Source organism: Trachurus trachurus, assembly GCF_905171665.1.
Source record: "Trachurus trachurus genome assembly, chromosome: 3".
Classification (NCBI taxonomy): domain Eukaryota; kingdom Metazoa; phylum Chordata; class Actinopteri; order Carangiformes; family Carangidae; genus Trachurus; species Trachurus trachurus.
This window is the reverse complement of record NC_139893.1, coordinates 13,571,288-13,586,245: the sequence shown is the minus strand read 5'-3', so window position 1 is coordinate 13,586,245 and position 14,958 is coordinate 13,571,288. Positions and strand designations below refer to the sequence as shown.

The window sequence follows — 14,958 nt, the reverse complement described above, 5'->3', positions numbered from 1 at the left end:
AGGATGGGTTCGGCTGCCTGGGAAGAAATTCCTTGCAAAGATTCCAGTGAATCTGGCTGCACATAACCTTGGTAACCAAAATATTTAGGATGTTCAGACTCATTCCAGGATACTGTCTCAAAGTTTGTGCCTGGTTTATGCAGGGCCAGACTGGTCTGTTTGGGCAGGTGATTAAAGCACCATAAGCCACACCCCCAACCTGTAACCACTGGGTCTTAGTTCCTGCATGCTCTCACACTCAAACAAACACAGAAAAGGAGAGAGAAGATAACCAAGGGAAGGAGAGAGGGACTAACGAGGAAGGGAGGAACAACTGAAAAAGGTGGAGAGATGGGAGGGAATAGAAAGAATAGGGGTGGTGCTCCTTTAAGAGAAGTTAGAAGTGTATGTCTACAACTTTCAGCTGTTTTCTTTTGACTACAAATCAACTACGGAGCCTTTGTTGAACTGAACTACGGAAAACAAATGAAATGGATGTATGAAACTTTCATCTGCTGAGACTTCCAGACATGCGCATCCATCCATGAGGGAAATACACTTATGCTTCATTTACTACAAGCCGATACTGAAGTAAGATGAACCAGGTATTACACAGAATAAATACAACTCATTCTTATAATGCTGTGCCTGAAGTTTCCCTTCAGAGTGGACTGCTTTAGCTTTTTCTGACAAAGTTCATGAGTTCTAAGTCTTTCAGCTATCCTTTGAGTTGTGAATTAATTCTTGGTGTATACATTGGACGTGCAAAGTTGGACGTGTGCAATGTATCAAAGGGCAGGCAGGACTGGTTTCTAGAAGCCGAGGTCATAATGAGGCTTTGGATCTGAGCCGTAAATCTCTTCCTGGTGACAAAGCTCTAATATTTTCCAGAGTGCTCACAAGCCCAGATATTTTCCAAAGCTAGCGTTTTAAATGGATATATCCATACAGTATGTATCATTTCCCTGCCCCAGACTCTCACTTGTGGACTTTTAAGTGATTTACCACCTGCTTGACATCAGCCAAATTAGTAATGCATCTGCCTGCATAGCCTGACTTAACTCTCAAGGCTGACACCTAAAGAAGAGAGGTAGTCACGGAACAGTATATAGGAAACCCATAGTTTCCCTCTGTAGCAGGTTTGATTGAACGGTTCACACAGTGACAGGGAAATGCACCTGTCACAGTCATTTTTTGTTCTTTCTCTGAATGTTTTAGCATGGCTTCTGTAGCCCTCTCTCTCACACACTCTCTCTCCTCCTCTCTGCTGTGTGCTTTGAGTGAGCTGTGAAATAGGCATTATAAATAGTGGTCATGGGTTGTGTATATTTAGCCACTCAAACAGCGTTTTAAACCACTGGGTTTGTCTGAGGGGACTGTCATTACAGAACTGGTGGCTTGCTGTGCCTCACTCTTAATGTTGCCTTTGTTCAGTAAGTACTGTCTGTTGTGTGTCACTAAAGGGATAAAGTCTTTATGTATGTTTATGTTTACCTGTGTGTCTACTTGTGTTGCTTCATGCTGTTGCCGTATGTTGTTGATGACAGGAACTCGTGCATAGGACGTCACTCGAGAACCAGAAGCTGAGTCTTATGGGGGAGGTGTCCTACCTGAAACTAAAGCTGGCAGACATGGAGGGAAAACAGGTCCATGGTGTGGAGAGGCAGCACAAAGCAGAGGTAGGGCATTTAACAGACCTGAATGTGACAAGTTCTTGTGCTCATTAAGTTTTTATTTACACTATGTGGTATGGTTGTTTAGTTTGTCAGAACTAATTTGACTATGTATCACTCAGACTTGATTCACTTGCATTGAGCTATCACTGATTTCCCTATTTATATAATTTTGTCATCAAACTTCATATTCTTGTTTTAGCAGATTTATTTGTATATGAACATGGCAGGCTCACGGCCAAATTGCCATATAGTCTGTTTCATTGAGAACTGCCTGCAAGGAGGAATTAGTTTGGGCAAAATCATCAGGAAGGAACACGTCTGTTTTCCTTCAGTCTGGAAATTTGAACCTAACTCTGCCAGGAATGACGAGGGTACACACAAAAATCTGCCTTGTGTTCTGAAGGATCTAACCTTGAAGTCAGCTGCTGATTTTATGGAAGACCATAAACACTTTCTGGATGAATGTAGGGGAACATTCACCAAAATCCTGGCTCTGTTGTTCCTGGCCAAAGTCTATAGGAAAAAAAAGTCTCCAAGGGGTTTCATTTTTTTGTCAGTTTAAACTGAATCATGTATTTGCTTAAGACCAATGTGTTAGATTACCAGCAGACATCCTGGGCATTTAGTGACCATATGAACTAGAAAAAGGGAAGGCAGGGAAAGCTGCAGCTATTACTAAAGAGGATACAGTAATGTATGTAGTTTCTGTCAAAACACTGCTGGTCAAAGAGCCTTTGTGTTCACAGGTTATGAGAGTTCAGGCATAGCGGAGCTGGCATGATGGATGGTGGGCCAAATATGAGTGTGTGTAGGCTTCAGCCCAGAGAATTTAGTTCTTGCTGGTGGGTTAAGGTTGAGTAGGCTATTCTGAAAAAAATGACCCCCTCCCTACCTGAAGCCATATCCCTGAAAACATCTGACGTTTTTACAACAACAAAAACAGAAAAGTCAACTGAATGTACTTGAATTTTTAAGGAATTTAATATGTATTTCTCAGCCAGGAGAAAGTAGCTATGAGTTTCAACACTTCTCAATTATATCTTCTTTATGTATACAAACTCAACTTTCCTCTCAAAAGCTGCTTGGACTTAAGGATAATAGGAAAAATTCTCTTTCAACACTTTGCTGGCTTTCCACGTGCTTCCTTTACTACACAAACGTGTCCACACAAATGCCTGTTTGCACTCACATACACACTCTCCAAACATGTGCAAGCCTTCTTGCTGTGGAGCCTGTAAGCTCATAGTTAAATTTAGCCATGGAGGCACTTCATATCATCTGTCATATCCGCTGTACCAGACCCCGAGTGAGACTTCCTCTGTCCACAGTCCGAACATAACTTGGCTGCTGTTTACACTTTTTCTGAAGGAACATGATCACCTCTAAAAGATGGCAAACCTATTCACCTCTCTCGCTGTTTCTCAACACAAACTACCCCTTGCATGGGGGTGCATGTTATGGTAGTTAAGGTTCATATACAAAATCAAAACAATGTGTGTTTTTGGACTAGGCATGGGACGACGTAAGAATTTCATGTCACTATTTTCCTTGCCAAAATAACTAGGACTCACAATATTATCATGATAATTACCAAAATATCCTTTAAACTCTTCAACTGGCACTAGAACAACAAAAATCTCTTTGTTTTTCTTTTTTCACTGTTTTTTCCCCCCACAAAGTCCTATGTGAATATTTGCGTTGCTGCTTAGAGCAGCAGAACAGACTTGCAGTGGGATTACTGTATGCCTGTGGTGATGCACGTCAATGTTAAATATATGCAACAAGATTTTGTCATATTAGATTCTAATTAGGTTGATCTGTTTCTTATGGGCTTTCGCCAAATTAATATTACAGTTGATGTTAGAAAGAAAACTTTAGAGCTAAAAGGTGACACTAATTAGCTATTTAGCTACATAGCTAACATTACCTCGACGACATGAGCTTAATTTGGTGTCTAAATGTTATATATTGTTTGCAAAGCACAGTAATGAAACATAATAAATATGTAGATGGACATCAACACTGTATTACATTAAAAAGTAGCAAAATGTTGGTTGATTTTACTGGGACTTCAGTGAACAGAGCTGAATAGTTGCAGTAGAGATGACAGATGACAGATGGTCCATGTTTTGGAATCCATAATATTTTCACACATCCAGTTTAACTTTCTGTTCATCCCTACCTTGGTCCTGTGTGGCTATAGAGGGGCCAAGCCAAGGGTCTATATTTCTAATGCAGGTTCAATATCATATTTACATGTTCAGATTATATTCAGGCTAGAATATGAGATTACCTAGAAATAATGTAGCAGGAAAAAGTGTATTGAAATGCACTTTCTGCAATCATGCATTTACACACAAATACAGATGTATACACCTACTCTACAGTGTTTCCACTTCTCTTTCTAAGCATTTTTCTCAATTCTCTCTCCCTCACTGCATCTGTCAGACTGTAGTGAATTTCATTAGCGAGCTGCAAGAACAGATGTGTAGGTTTCAGAAGGAGATCAATAGCAAGATTCAGGAGAAAAAAGCCTTGGAGATCCCGGCAGACAGCAGTTCTTTGGTGGCGTGCCACACCGAGCCCACCATGGGCGAGGGCGCGTACCACGGTCCGTCCTGTGACAGAACCTCAGAGGTGATGCACAACTTAGAAGATGTTCCAGATGTGTCCGATGGCGACACACCCAGCTCGGATGACTGTGGACCAGATGCAGAGCAGGAGTGCCACTGTACAGGAGAAAGTGTAGGCACAGCTTGCCTGCGTGACATGTAACATTGTGTACAGCATGGGTCGTCTTAACATTGGTGTGTGCAACCCTTTGGCTCAGATACAAAGGAAACAAGGATTTTTTAAAATATCCTCAGCAATGCTTCATGTCCCTGTACAACCCGGTCAATCTGTTGTGCATCAGTGTGAGACACAGCTAATATATAATAGTGTGTGTGCTCTATTGTGCAGACTTACTAACATCACCTGACTATTCATTCCTGTTTTTGATGTGAAGTGATGCAGTTTTCCATTAAGGCTTGCAGCTGAGATTAAGAGGCATATTTTCCTCATGTTTGGTTTCAGGGCTTACTTAAGGAGCTCAGGATTCTTAAGGACAAAGTGGAGCACCTTGAGGATCAGAAGCTACAGTATGAGAAGAAACTAAAAGCAACAAAGGTAAAAGAAAGTTCTGATTTCCGCGGTGTCTAGACTTTGAAATGCACCACACCAGTGCCCAAATTCCACTACTAACTGTCCACTTAACTTTCCGAAATGCTGTCCAATGCAATGTTCCAGCCAGTTAAGTGAGTCATATTCTTTGCACACACTCTCATTCATGGACACCTATGTTGTCTTTATAAGTCTGAGAGCTATTTAGCTTCTATTTCAAAGCACTGAAATAGAGTTAATAATGGCTTAGTCCTTTTTTTTAATGTCCCTCTTGTATTTTTTGGCATGATCCTTCTTAGCTCTGTCCTCTTTTAGGATATTATTATTATTCCCTCATCCCTTTCAGTCTTTCTTACTCCTTTCCTCCCAGTACACTAGTTGTATCTGTGTATTAGATTATATTAGATAATATAATATAATATTTTCTTGTGCTGTTATTCTTCTACCATTTCAAAAGACGCATCTGCTTATTCACTTTTAACAAACTAGCCCCTGTGTGTGCCTGTTCAACTTACAGACGCAACCTCTGTTATTTTGGTAGGTCTTACAGTAGATGAGGTCCACCTGCTTTGTTGGGCAGTATATGTGAATACCGTAGAATTCATACCATACATACAACCAGTAGAATACCACAGAAGTCATTACTGGCTTAAGTTTTTAGTTTTAGCTTTGAATTCATAAAATACCCCATTGGCATTGCTCTATTAAATAGATTTTACTTTCTTTCTTCTTTTTTTTTTACCCAAGATTTAAAATAATATGGTACATTACACTGAAATATCTTCCTTGTTATTCTCAGTTTGGTAGATGATGGTTTGACTGATATTCTTTAAAATCAAAGAAAGTCTTAACAGTAGAAAATCTGCTTTATAAAAAAGATTTTATGTGTGAGCTCATGTATCTTATTCTACCTTTTTAAACAAACCAGCAGGGAATAATGATTTGAAGTAGAGCAACACAGGGGTATTATGTGGTTTATAAGGCAAGAAGTTTTCATCCACAGACTGGTGAATAGATCAGCCTGAACTTTATAACCATCTGTTTTTTCCGTGACTTACTTCAAAACAAACTATAAAGTCACGGACATGTGCTGGAACTTTAAATGAAGTTGCATTTACACGCCCTGTTTATTTCTGTTTGCTTTTTTTTTTGTTTTTTTGTGAATGTGAAAAGTGCTTTTAGGTATAGCTGTGCATGTTAAACACAATTGGCACATGCAGCACCTTTGTGTAGAACTGCATGTCCTGTCTGCTAAGATTCCTCATGTGTGGCACCAACAGGCAGAGATCAGCAGCCTTCAGCAGCTTTTGCTCAGTAAGAACGCTGAGATCGAGAGCTTGCACACTCAGCTGCTGGCCAGACCCTCTCTATCCACCGAGAACTCAGAGAGAGGTAAGCACAGCACCTCGCTTCACAGCCTCCACCAATCTGCCACCTACAGCCTCTCACTGTCTGAGTTAGCCACGCTCATAGGTGACACAGTTAATGACTCCTATTTGCATTCATTAACTTGTACAGTAACAACTGTAGGAAAACTCTGTCTTGGCCCTGAATAAACTGTCTCATCATGGGTCTCTGTGCGTCTCTCTCTCAGAGGAGATGTACAGGAAGAGGCCAAATGCCAAATGTAAGCCTGAACAGTATTTCATGAAAATTATTTTGAACCCATGGGCCATGTCTACTTGTGGTTTTTCATTTTATTTCCTTTCTCCAGACGTCTCTTTATCCTATTTTCCGTTTCCTTCTGCTCTTAGGGGTGGATTTGACCAACACCACCTGGTTTACTTACTTGATGCACTATCTCTCTTCCCTCTGGGTTCTTTGTTGTCTTTATGGACATCCCCAAGAGCACGATCTCTTGTTTGTTCTTAATTTTGTCTGTCACAGATAAACATTTATCTGGGGTACTTAAGTAAATCACTGTCATTCACTGGCCTTGCTCAGCACTTTTTACAAAGGTGTATTTATGGACCGTTCGCCCAAATATGTTAAAGCTGACATGGCCAAAGCTGTGACTGGTGGATAAAAAAGACTTTCTAAAAATACATGGTTTAGATGTAACTCTAGTAAGGAATAAATATTACAACATGTCATTTATTTTTGCTTTTCCATTCGTTTTCCAACGTGCAGTTAAATATGTCCATACAAAATGATAACTTCTATGACAAGCAGCTGCCTATTAATAATCAGTATGGGGTTTCTCTTTATAGATCAGGAACTGCAGAGGCTTAAGACTGGAATGAAATCACTGGTTGCTGCCAACGACGAAAAGGTAAGCGACCGGGAATCTGGAAACCTTTTCTTTCACTTTCTGGGGAGCACAGCTGTGTGTGATTAAGTACAAGGCAGCATATGTATTGTTTACTACAATGTTAAGTGTCTTACTGGCATGTATACACAAGTGCTATCATCACTGCTGTTTGCAAGGTCAGAAGGTAACTGTTTTTAGATGTTGTCATTTCTTAGAGGCGCCACCCTCCAACCATTTATAGTACAGAGGGGCTTTTGTATTCTTCCACCCAGAGAATCATGGACTTTAAAGACTTACAGACACAGCCCTACATGTGGCACACTAGTGAAGACACACACATACACACACCCCAAGGCGAGCCATTTCAGGCAAAGCCACACTTAAGTAGGCCTTGATCTGCCAAGCCTAATTTTGGAGTGAGCTGCATTAAGAGAACCATGGCGAAACCAGGCACGGGCACCACTTAAAAAAACACACACTCTGCGCAGCTGGTCACCACAACTAAGATTTCCAGCCAGGCCCATGTCAATCCCCTCCCTATCCACTACACTGATGTAAAGGCCATATGGTGAGAGATGGATACTTGTGTGGCATATTAGCTAGTAGCGTGGCTAGGCAGATAGTCTATACGTGTTTCCTAACCTTAGATAAACATCTTAATTGGGTTTTGTGGTCCTTAAACCTCCCCCATTCTTTTTTCTGTAGGACCGGCGTATTGAAGAGCTCACTCTACTTCTGAATCAGTGCAGGCAATTCAGAGAGGTCACTCACACCACAAGGCAAGGTAATCGGCTTTTTCACTCCTTGGGCACTTGAAACGTTTGTATTTTCTTAGCAATAACATTTGAGCTTAATGAAAGCCATCACACTTCCTTCCCGAATAGAAGTGTGTGCCACAGCTTGAGTTCAGGGAACAAAAATATTTCCTCTCTTTGTTGCTGTAGCACCACCTGCTGTTCATTCATTACCAAATGGAAGGACTTCCTCAAGCAGCAGTGAGGAGGAAGAGCAGGGGCTGATGAAGAATAGCGACTCTGCCAGTGCGAAATCTGAGGATGTTAAATCAGAAGTGGGTTCAAAAAATGTTATGTTGACTATCTCAAATTCAAGTTTGCTGTTTCCATGAACATGATTTTAAATAGTATTTTAGTTCCTCTAACTTTAATTTTTACCCATCACAGGTTTCTACAAACAGTTCTTCCTCCCAAAACACGTCACTTTCATCAGTCCAGAAGGACAGTGATTCCAGGTACAGTAGCAAAGAAGCTGGCGATCAATGACATCATGACAAAGTCTGTTAGTTGGATTTGACTGAGATGATTGTGCTTTTTTTTCTCAGAACAGAACCACAGATTCTATCAAGTAGCATGAATGACCTAACAAATGGATCTTCACAAAAGGTACTTTTTAATCATCAAATAAATCTAAAATGGCAATGGCAACAGTACGTGTAAGTTACTATATATATGCTGTCGTGTCTCATATGATGGATTTACGACTGAATTGAAAATTTGTGTCACTTCTACACAATTTTCTAATTCCCTTGTCTTTCACATTAATGTCTCTGTGGGTTATCCAGAGTGCTTCGCTTGACACCAGGAGTCAGACGTTGCCCATGAATTCCTCTCTGTCGGAGGAAAACGGGATCGGTGACTGCAGCAGTGAAATTCAGAGCCAAAGGTCTCCAGATGGGAGCGAAGATGGAGACTCCAGCCAAAGTAAATCCAGACACATTAACTCAGGCTGTAATTTATGACATGATTGATAGTGCTCAGTAATAATCCTACATCTAGGATCAGACCTCCTTTTTCTGAGGAGTGGTCAGGGGGGTAGTAATTCCCATGGGCAAAGGCAGGATTTGTATCTAAAGCAAACCACTCTGCTTTGACCAGACGACCATTACACCTTTGATCACAACTAATTGCAGAGTCTTCTGACAGAGCTGATGGATCATGGGATAGTATTTCTCACCAAACACACCCTCTCGCTCGCTCTGATTGACCACATTCATCCCAGCTCCACCCTTCCTCAGCCACACTGACCAGTTTTAACTCGAGCCCCACCCTGATTTCTCTCTGCCAAGTTCTCCTGCACAGTACTTACTGAGTGCAGCCTATATCATAAAGATCGCACCTTGTAAATTTGATCCTAAACCCATTCTTTTTCACGGGACATTAACTGATGACTTATTTGCTGAGCTCAATGGTCTGTAACCTGCATTCTCTCTCCTGAATAGAGCATTGTGAAAAAGCAGACCACCACACATGTACCACTTAGCTCCTAATGTGCTGTTGAGTTTTTGGCTGCTTTTTACTCAGTCATCAAGATTGTGCCTCCAACAATTCACAACTTCTAAAAACTACAAAAATAAAGACAGACCAGATCCTTTCAAAGGCATCATTACTGAAATTATTATTTGGCAACATTATCTTGGGGTGTGTATCTGCTCAAGTTATTATGAGTACACTTCCATTTTTAACTACTCAACTGTGTCTAAAATGTTGCAATACTATGTGCGTAGCCCTAAATGATTTGAATCACATTTGTACTTAGTATTACACTGACTATGTTTTCTGTAACCTCTAACAGAAAAGCTGGAGAAATCTGATGACAGCACGTCAAGCGATAATTCCCCTGTTCATTCTGGGGCAAATACACAGGCTGGCCAACGAGCTGTGGGCTCACCAGAATACATGAAGAATAACAGGAGCTTCAAGAGACTCTGGGGAAAGTGAGTGTTGTAAAATAGATTAATACCTCAACAGTATGTCAGCACAGATTATCAGCACCAAGGCAAGAAGAAAACACCAGCCAGTAGTCTGACTTTGAATGGTGTTTTTTTTTTATAATAGAGATGTATTTAAATAACAAATTATGCATATTGTTTAACATATGTTAAATTGTAAATATCTACAATTATCATCTTTATTATTATTTATTCTTTAAAAAGAAATGTTTTTCATGATTATTGTACTATGAGAATCAAAGTTTCTCCTTATCTATTCAGGCTGCGAAGAACCCAGTCTGGAGGACTTCAGGCAGCAGATCCAGATGGCGGTCAGTTTAGAAGAGGGGGGCTACGGGCTACAGCAGGACCCAGACTAACCAGGACCCCTGAATCATATGACCCTGCACGGTAAAACTGTGTGCCTTCCTTGAGCCTGTAACACTCGTCACATGTCTATTTTAAGGATTTTGTATTGTTTTTTTTGTTTTTTTTTTACTTCACTACCTTATAATAATCTGCTTTAGTTCTCTCACCTCATTCTCCACTCCTCAATTTCCTAAATGGCGACAATGAAAAGATGCTGTACTGTATTATGTTATAAAAGTATTGTATGCAAGTATGTACTGTATGTAGTTTACAGAGAATATGATCATTTTAAACAAATCAACTAATCCAGTGTCTAATATCTCTCTTTTTTCCTGTCAGTGATTTGAATATTCCATTCAGCCAGTGGACCAAGGAGCAGGTGTGTGGCTGGCTAGAGGACTATGGACTGGGCCAGTACGTCAGTCTCTCCAGACAGTGGGTAGAAAATGGACAGACGCTGCTGTCTGCTACACCTCAGGACTTTGAGAAGGTCAGAGAATAAAAGAGGTTTATGTGCCTTTAAACTCCACTCATTAATAATGCATATGATACACCAGAAATGATAATATTTCAATACTCTAGGTCAGACATACTAAAAAAGTATTTATCAGGGTGAAATAAATTGCCTGGTGTTTGTGTAATACCAATGATTTACCCTAATGTTTAGTTTGTATCATGACATACACTCCTTTCTGACCTCAGGAGATGGGTATGAAGAACCCCCTGCACAGGAAGAAGTTGCAGCTCGCTCTGAGGGCATTCACCACTAAAGTTACAGAGAAATCGTCAGAGCTGGACTACATCTGGGTCACCCGTAAGACTCTTCTCTACATGCAATATTTTGAACTTCCAATGCAGTTTGCTCTCATTTGAAGCAGATATTTGAATAGACAGTTGGAGATCTTATGTCACAAAGCAAACAAAGAAATGTTATGAGTGAGACGTAGATATGAAAAAAAAAAAAAATGCAAATTCTGATTGCCAATCAGAACCAGGAACTGTATTTCAATGGAGCTGTTACAGGGGTAGTGTTTTGACAGCTGACTGCTGGAGCTTGTATCAGCATTGAAATGATTAGTGAGTGAAGTGAATTAATGCCCGACTTTCACCTGTTTAGGCTGGTTGGATGATATTGGTTTGCCTCAGTATAAAGACCAGTTCCATGAGGCCCGAGTGGATGGTCGAATGATACAATACCTCACAGTGGTAAGACTTTACTGTTGTACTGTATGTACATGTCAGATAGATGCCTGGGAATACATTTAGTTCAACTTCAAACATAAATAAATGTTATGAATTATGTTCACTGATGTTCCGCTGCTCTTCACACAGAATGACCTCTTGACTCTAAAGGTCACCAGCCAGCTTCATCATCTCAGTATTAAATGTGCCATTCATGTCCTTCACGTCAACAAGTTCAACCCCCACTGTCTTCGACGCAGACCAGGGGAGGAGGTAAGCCAGGATAGAGGGTAGCAGTCAGAAGCTGAAGTTGTGTATTGCTCTACTTAGACACTGCTCTTAGAATGGTGAACAGATGTAATAACATCTGGTGGCCACAAGATGGTGATAGACAAACGTTAATGAATAGAAGAAAAGAAAATCTTCATTTCCTACATGCTGTTTAAGAGTCAGTTGGTTATGAATGAGATGGAAAGGCATATAATGTCAAATGATATTCTTTTTTTTTTTAACTCTCTGCAGAAACATCCAACTCCCTCAGAGGTGGTGCAGTGGTCTAACCATCGTGTGATGGAATGGCTTAGAGCCGTTGACTTGGCAGAATACGCTCCTAATCTTCGGGGCAGCGGGGTTCATGGTGGGCTGATTGTAAGTCCTGAGAATTTTCACAACTCTTTCACAAATTTATCAGGACACAGTGGCATTGCATGCTTACATCAACATGCCTGGGGACCTAAACTTGCTGTCATTTTCTGCTCTTCTGTAGATCCTGGAGCCACGCTTCAGTTCAGAAACTTTGGCCCTGCTGTTAAATATTCCTCCACAGAAAACTCTTCTCCGGCGCCACCTTGCCACAGCCTTTTCTGCCCTTGTAGGGCCTCAGGCTACACAGGAGAAGCGCGAGTATGGCAATGCCACAGGCCACGTTCCCCTCACTACCACTGCTAAAGTGAAGGTAAGAACAGAGTCTAAGCTTCCTTGGTTTTGTTTTTATAGCACAATATTAAAATGATTTATTCACGTGTTGGACATTTATGTGTTTTCAGCCAAAGAAGCTGGGCTTCACCCAATTCAGTCACCTGAGAAAGAGAAAACCTGATGACTCTGCGGACTACATATGCCCAGTAGACAGCGGAGCGCTGACAGTGAATGGGGTTTCCCGGTTGCCCTCCGCAGCACTCAGGGGCCTCAGCCCCAGCATGGTCAGACCAACTGAGAGGCTGGAGCAGCTTGGGATAAAAGCTGAGGCTAATGGCCCTAAACAATAATTTAAAAAGTACCACAGATGCACCACGCTTCCCTCTCAATCACTAAGTGACTATTGTGAATCAGTGGAACTTCTAATGCAGAAATGCAACCAAGATGCATCGACGTGGTTTTTACTGGATAGACTGCAAAGATACTGTGTGTAGCAGATTATATTATTGTTGTTAATGTATTTTTCACCAGATGTCACTTATTACAATGTTCACCTAAAAATGGTGATGAATGATGGCATTGTGTGGAACGTTTTCTGAAAGCTGCTCTCTGCATTCCTTATACAGTCAGATTCCAAAGCTTATATTGTGCTTTTAAACAACTCATTTTACCGACCATTTTATATAAGAACTTCTATAGATTTAGGTAGAATTGATGTCTTTTTCTTATATATGTGCACCCACCGCCATTATCACAACTGATACCAGTTACTGTAAGCATTCATGTTTCTCAGTCATTTTCTGAGAAAAAAAGAAAATTAAACAATTTTGATTGTTGATGGCTAATGACACTGTCCTGCACCTTCAAATACAGATTTAAGTCCAAACGTTGTCTTGTTTCATAAAATCATTGTGAATATGCTGTAATATAATAAACATCTGTCAGATGGTTTGTCTTGCTTCTTTTTCTTCTATTTTTTTGAAAGTGAAATGGTAAAAATCAAAAGCAGTTAGATCATACAACTGTTTGAGTGAATTACTGTATATCATACTACACAGGGAGTGAAATAAAGTATAATGAGACAAACAGATGTTTTTAAGTTTACGATAGGAGTTTAGTATTATTGCAGTAGTCATTGTGAGGGAGACAATTCTGTGTGGTTTAAGGTCTTAAAATATTTTAGGAGGATGAGTATTTGTGTCTTAAGTGGGTTGTTGATCCAAGGATGCCCACTAGTGATACTAAAAACGTGAGAACTTTGATTGTTGCAATTGTGGCTTTGTTCCAGCCTGTAAAGTCTGAGAACCGGATTAACTAGTTTAATGTTGACAAGACTGGTGGAGAATCTGCTGTGATTTGGTTGGCAAGTTCACCGAATGAATATATCAAACAATCAATTATCCTCTTGTTGGTGATCATTAACAGCTTCAAATTTTTCTCGTTTCAGTACAGTTTGTGTGTAGTAACAAGAAGAGAAAAATAATCTAACCCTACATTGTCTGTACTTCTCTTACGTAAACAGAATTTAGGTTTAGCACTTTTTCTATGTAGAATTAGTCAGTCATGATACTATAAACAAAGGATGTAATAATTAAAACCACTGATGATCACACAAAATGGACCATGATGATACAAAGTATCCATGATGTGTTGAAAGATTTCACAGGGTAAATTGGTGGTGATAATATGGCGTCTCTTAAAATACTTTAGCTTAAAGGGTAAATAAAACATACAATTGTTTTTAACAGGGTTAGACTTGCTAGCTATTTGCATGCTTTTAACGAATGTCCACTTCATCTAATGTCGCTGTATTGTAATTGTTATGCAGTTGCTATATTTGCTAAATGAGACAGAACTGCTAATGATAAGAGTATTTCATTTTACACAGACTGAACACTGTAATGAAACAGTCTTAATAATGACACTATGTTGGGCTGTTTTCCATCAGTTGCAGCCTTAGTGAATGTACTAGGATTTTGCTGGCGTGTCTGGGAGTGTGGCAGACAGAGCAGCAGTCAGATCCCCTCTGAACCCTCCTGCAGGAGTGCACAGCCTCAATTATACCAAACACAATAATTAGGGAATCTTTTACCTCTGCATATCATTAGTTCCCTAACGGAGGACATCCTGATCAATGATTACAAATGACAGGTTCATAAATAAATTAGTCCTGCTGATAAGTGTGTAACGCTACTCAATTGATCAATGTTTAATGGAAATTAGAGGGATGCAGGGGCACATATTGTGAGTCGTATATACAAAGTGGTTGACAATACAACAAATATTGGTGTTTTATCAATGTAAATATGGAAATTTATTTTAATAATATATTTATTTATTTACTCTGTGATTTATTTTTTATTTTAGCAGTTCTGCACCTCCAAATATAAAATATGAGTCTTCATAACCAGCAGGTGTCAGTGTTGCCTTTGGATGTTTCATGTGCAATAAGGATGGCCAGTGTTGAACCTTCGTAGTTGACTCCTCATGAAGTGGTCTAAGTATTTAAAAAGGGAAAAAAAGGCTTGTTTGCCTTGCATGTATTTTGCTTAATTTCCCTAGTATGTGTTTGTCACTCAGGGTTAGCGCATTGGCCCTTAGTTTGCTATGAAAGAGTGTGGCATGTTGGACTGCATTGCTACATTTGTAATTACACTTTAAGCCGGACAGATTGGAACATGGGTATCATGCCAGCA

The 14,958-nt window shown here is 40.1% G+C and overlaps 1 protein-coding gene across 1 annotated transcript; it reads left to right on the top strand.

The window, feature by feature from the left end:
• Window positions 1-1,322: 1,322 nt before the first annotated feature.
• ppfibp2a (PPFIA binding protein 2a) lies at window positions 1,323-13,174 on the top strand. The gene is made up of 20 exons (XM_083995574.1): window positions 1,323-1,412; window positions 1,527-1,658; window positions 4,104-4,400; window positions 4,731-4,823; window positions 6,098-6,209; window positions 7,028-7,089; window positions 7,774-7,852; window positions 8,013-8,137; window positions 8,250-8,317; window positions 8,408-8,468; window positions 8,648-8,786; window positions 9,658-9,799; window positions 10,076-10,204; window positions 10,502-10,652; window positions 10,865-10,976; window positions 11,280-11,368; window positions 11,495-11,617; window positions 11,867-11,992; window positions 12,111-12,299; window positions 12,391-13,174. Exons 2-20 carry the CDS (start codon window positions 1,572-1,574, stop codon window positions 12,610-12,612), a joined length of 2,406 nt encoding a protein of 801 aa, XP_083851700.1. The 5' UTR covers window positions 1,323-1,412; window positions 1,527-1,571; the 3' UTR covers window positions 12,613-13,174.
• Window positions 13,175-14,958: the final 1,784 nt, after the last annotated feature.

Coding starts and splice junctions, on each gene's coding strand:
- ppfibp2a (XM_083995574.1), top strand. CDS start 1,572: ATGGGGGAGGTGTCCTACCTGAAACTAAAGCTGGCAGACATGGAGGGA. Junction 7,853..8,012: donor CACTCACACCACAAGGCAAG/GTAATCGGCTTT, acceptor TTGTTGCTGTAG/CACCACCTGCTGTTCATTCA. Junction 8,787..9,657: donor AGATGGAGACTCCAGCCAAA/GTAAATCCAGAC, acceptor AACCTCTAACAG/AAAAGCTGGAGAAATCTGAT.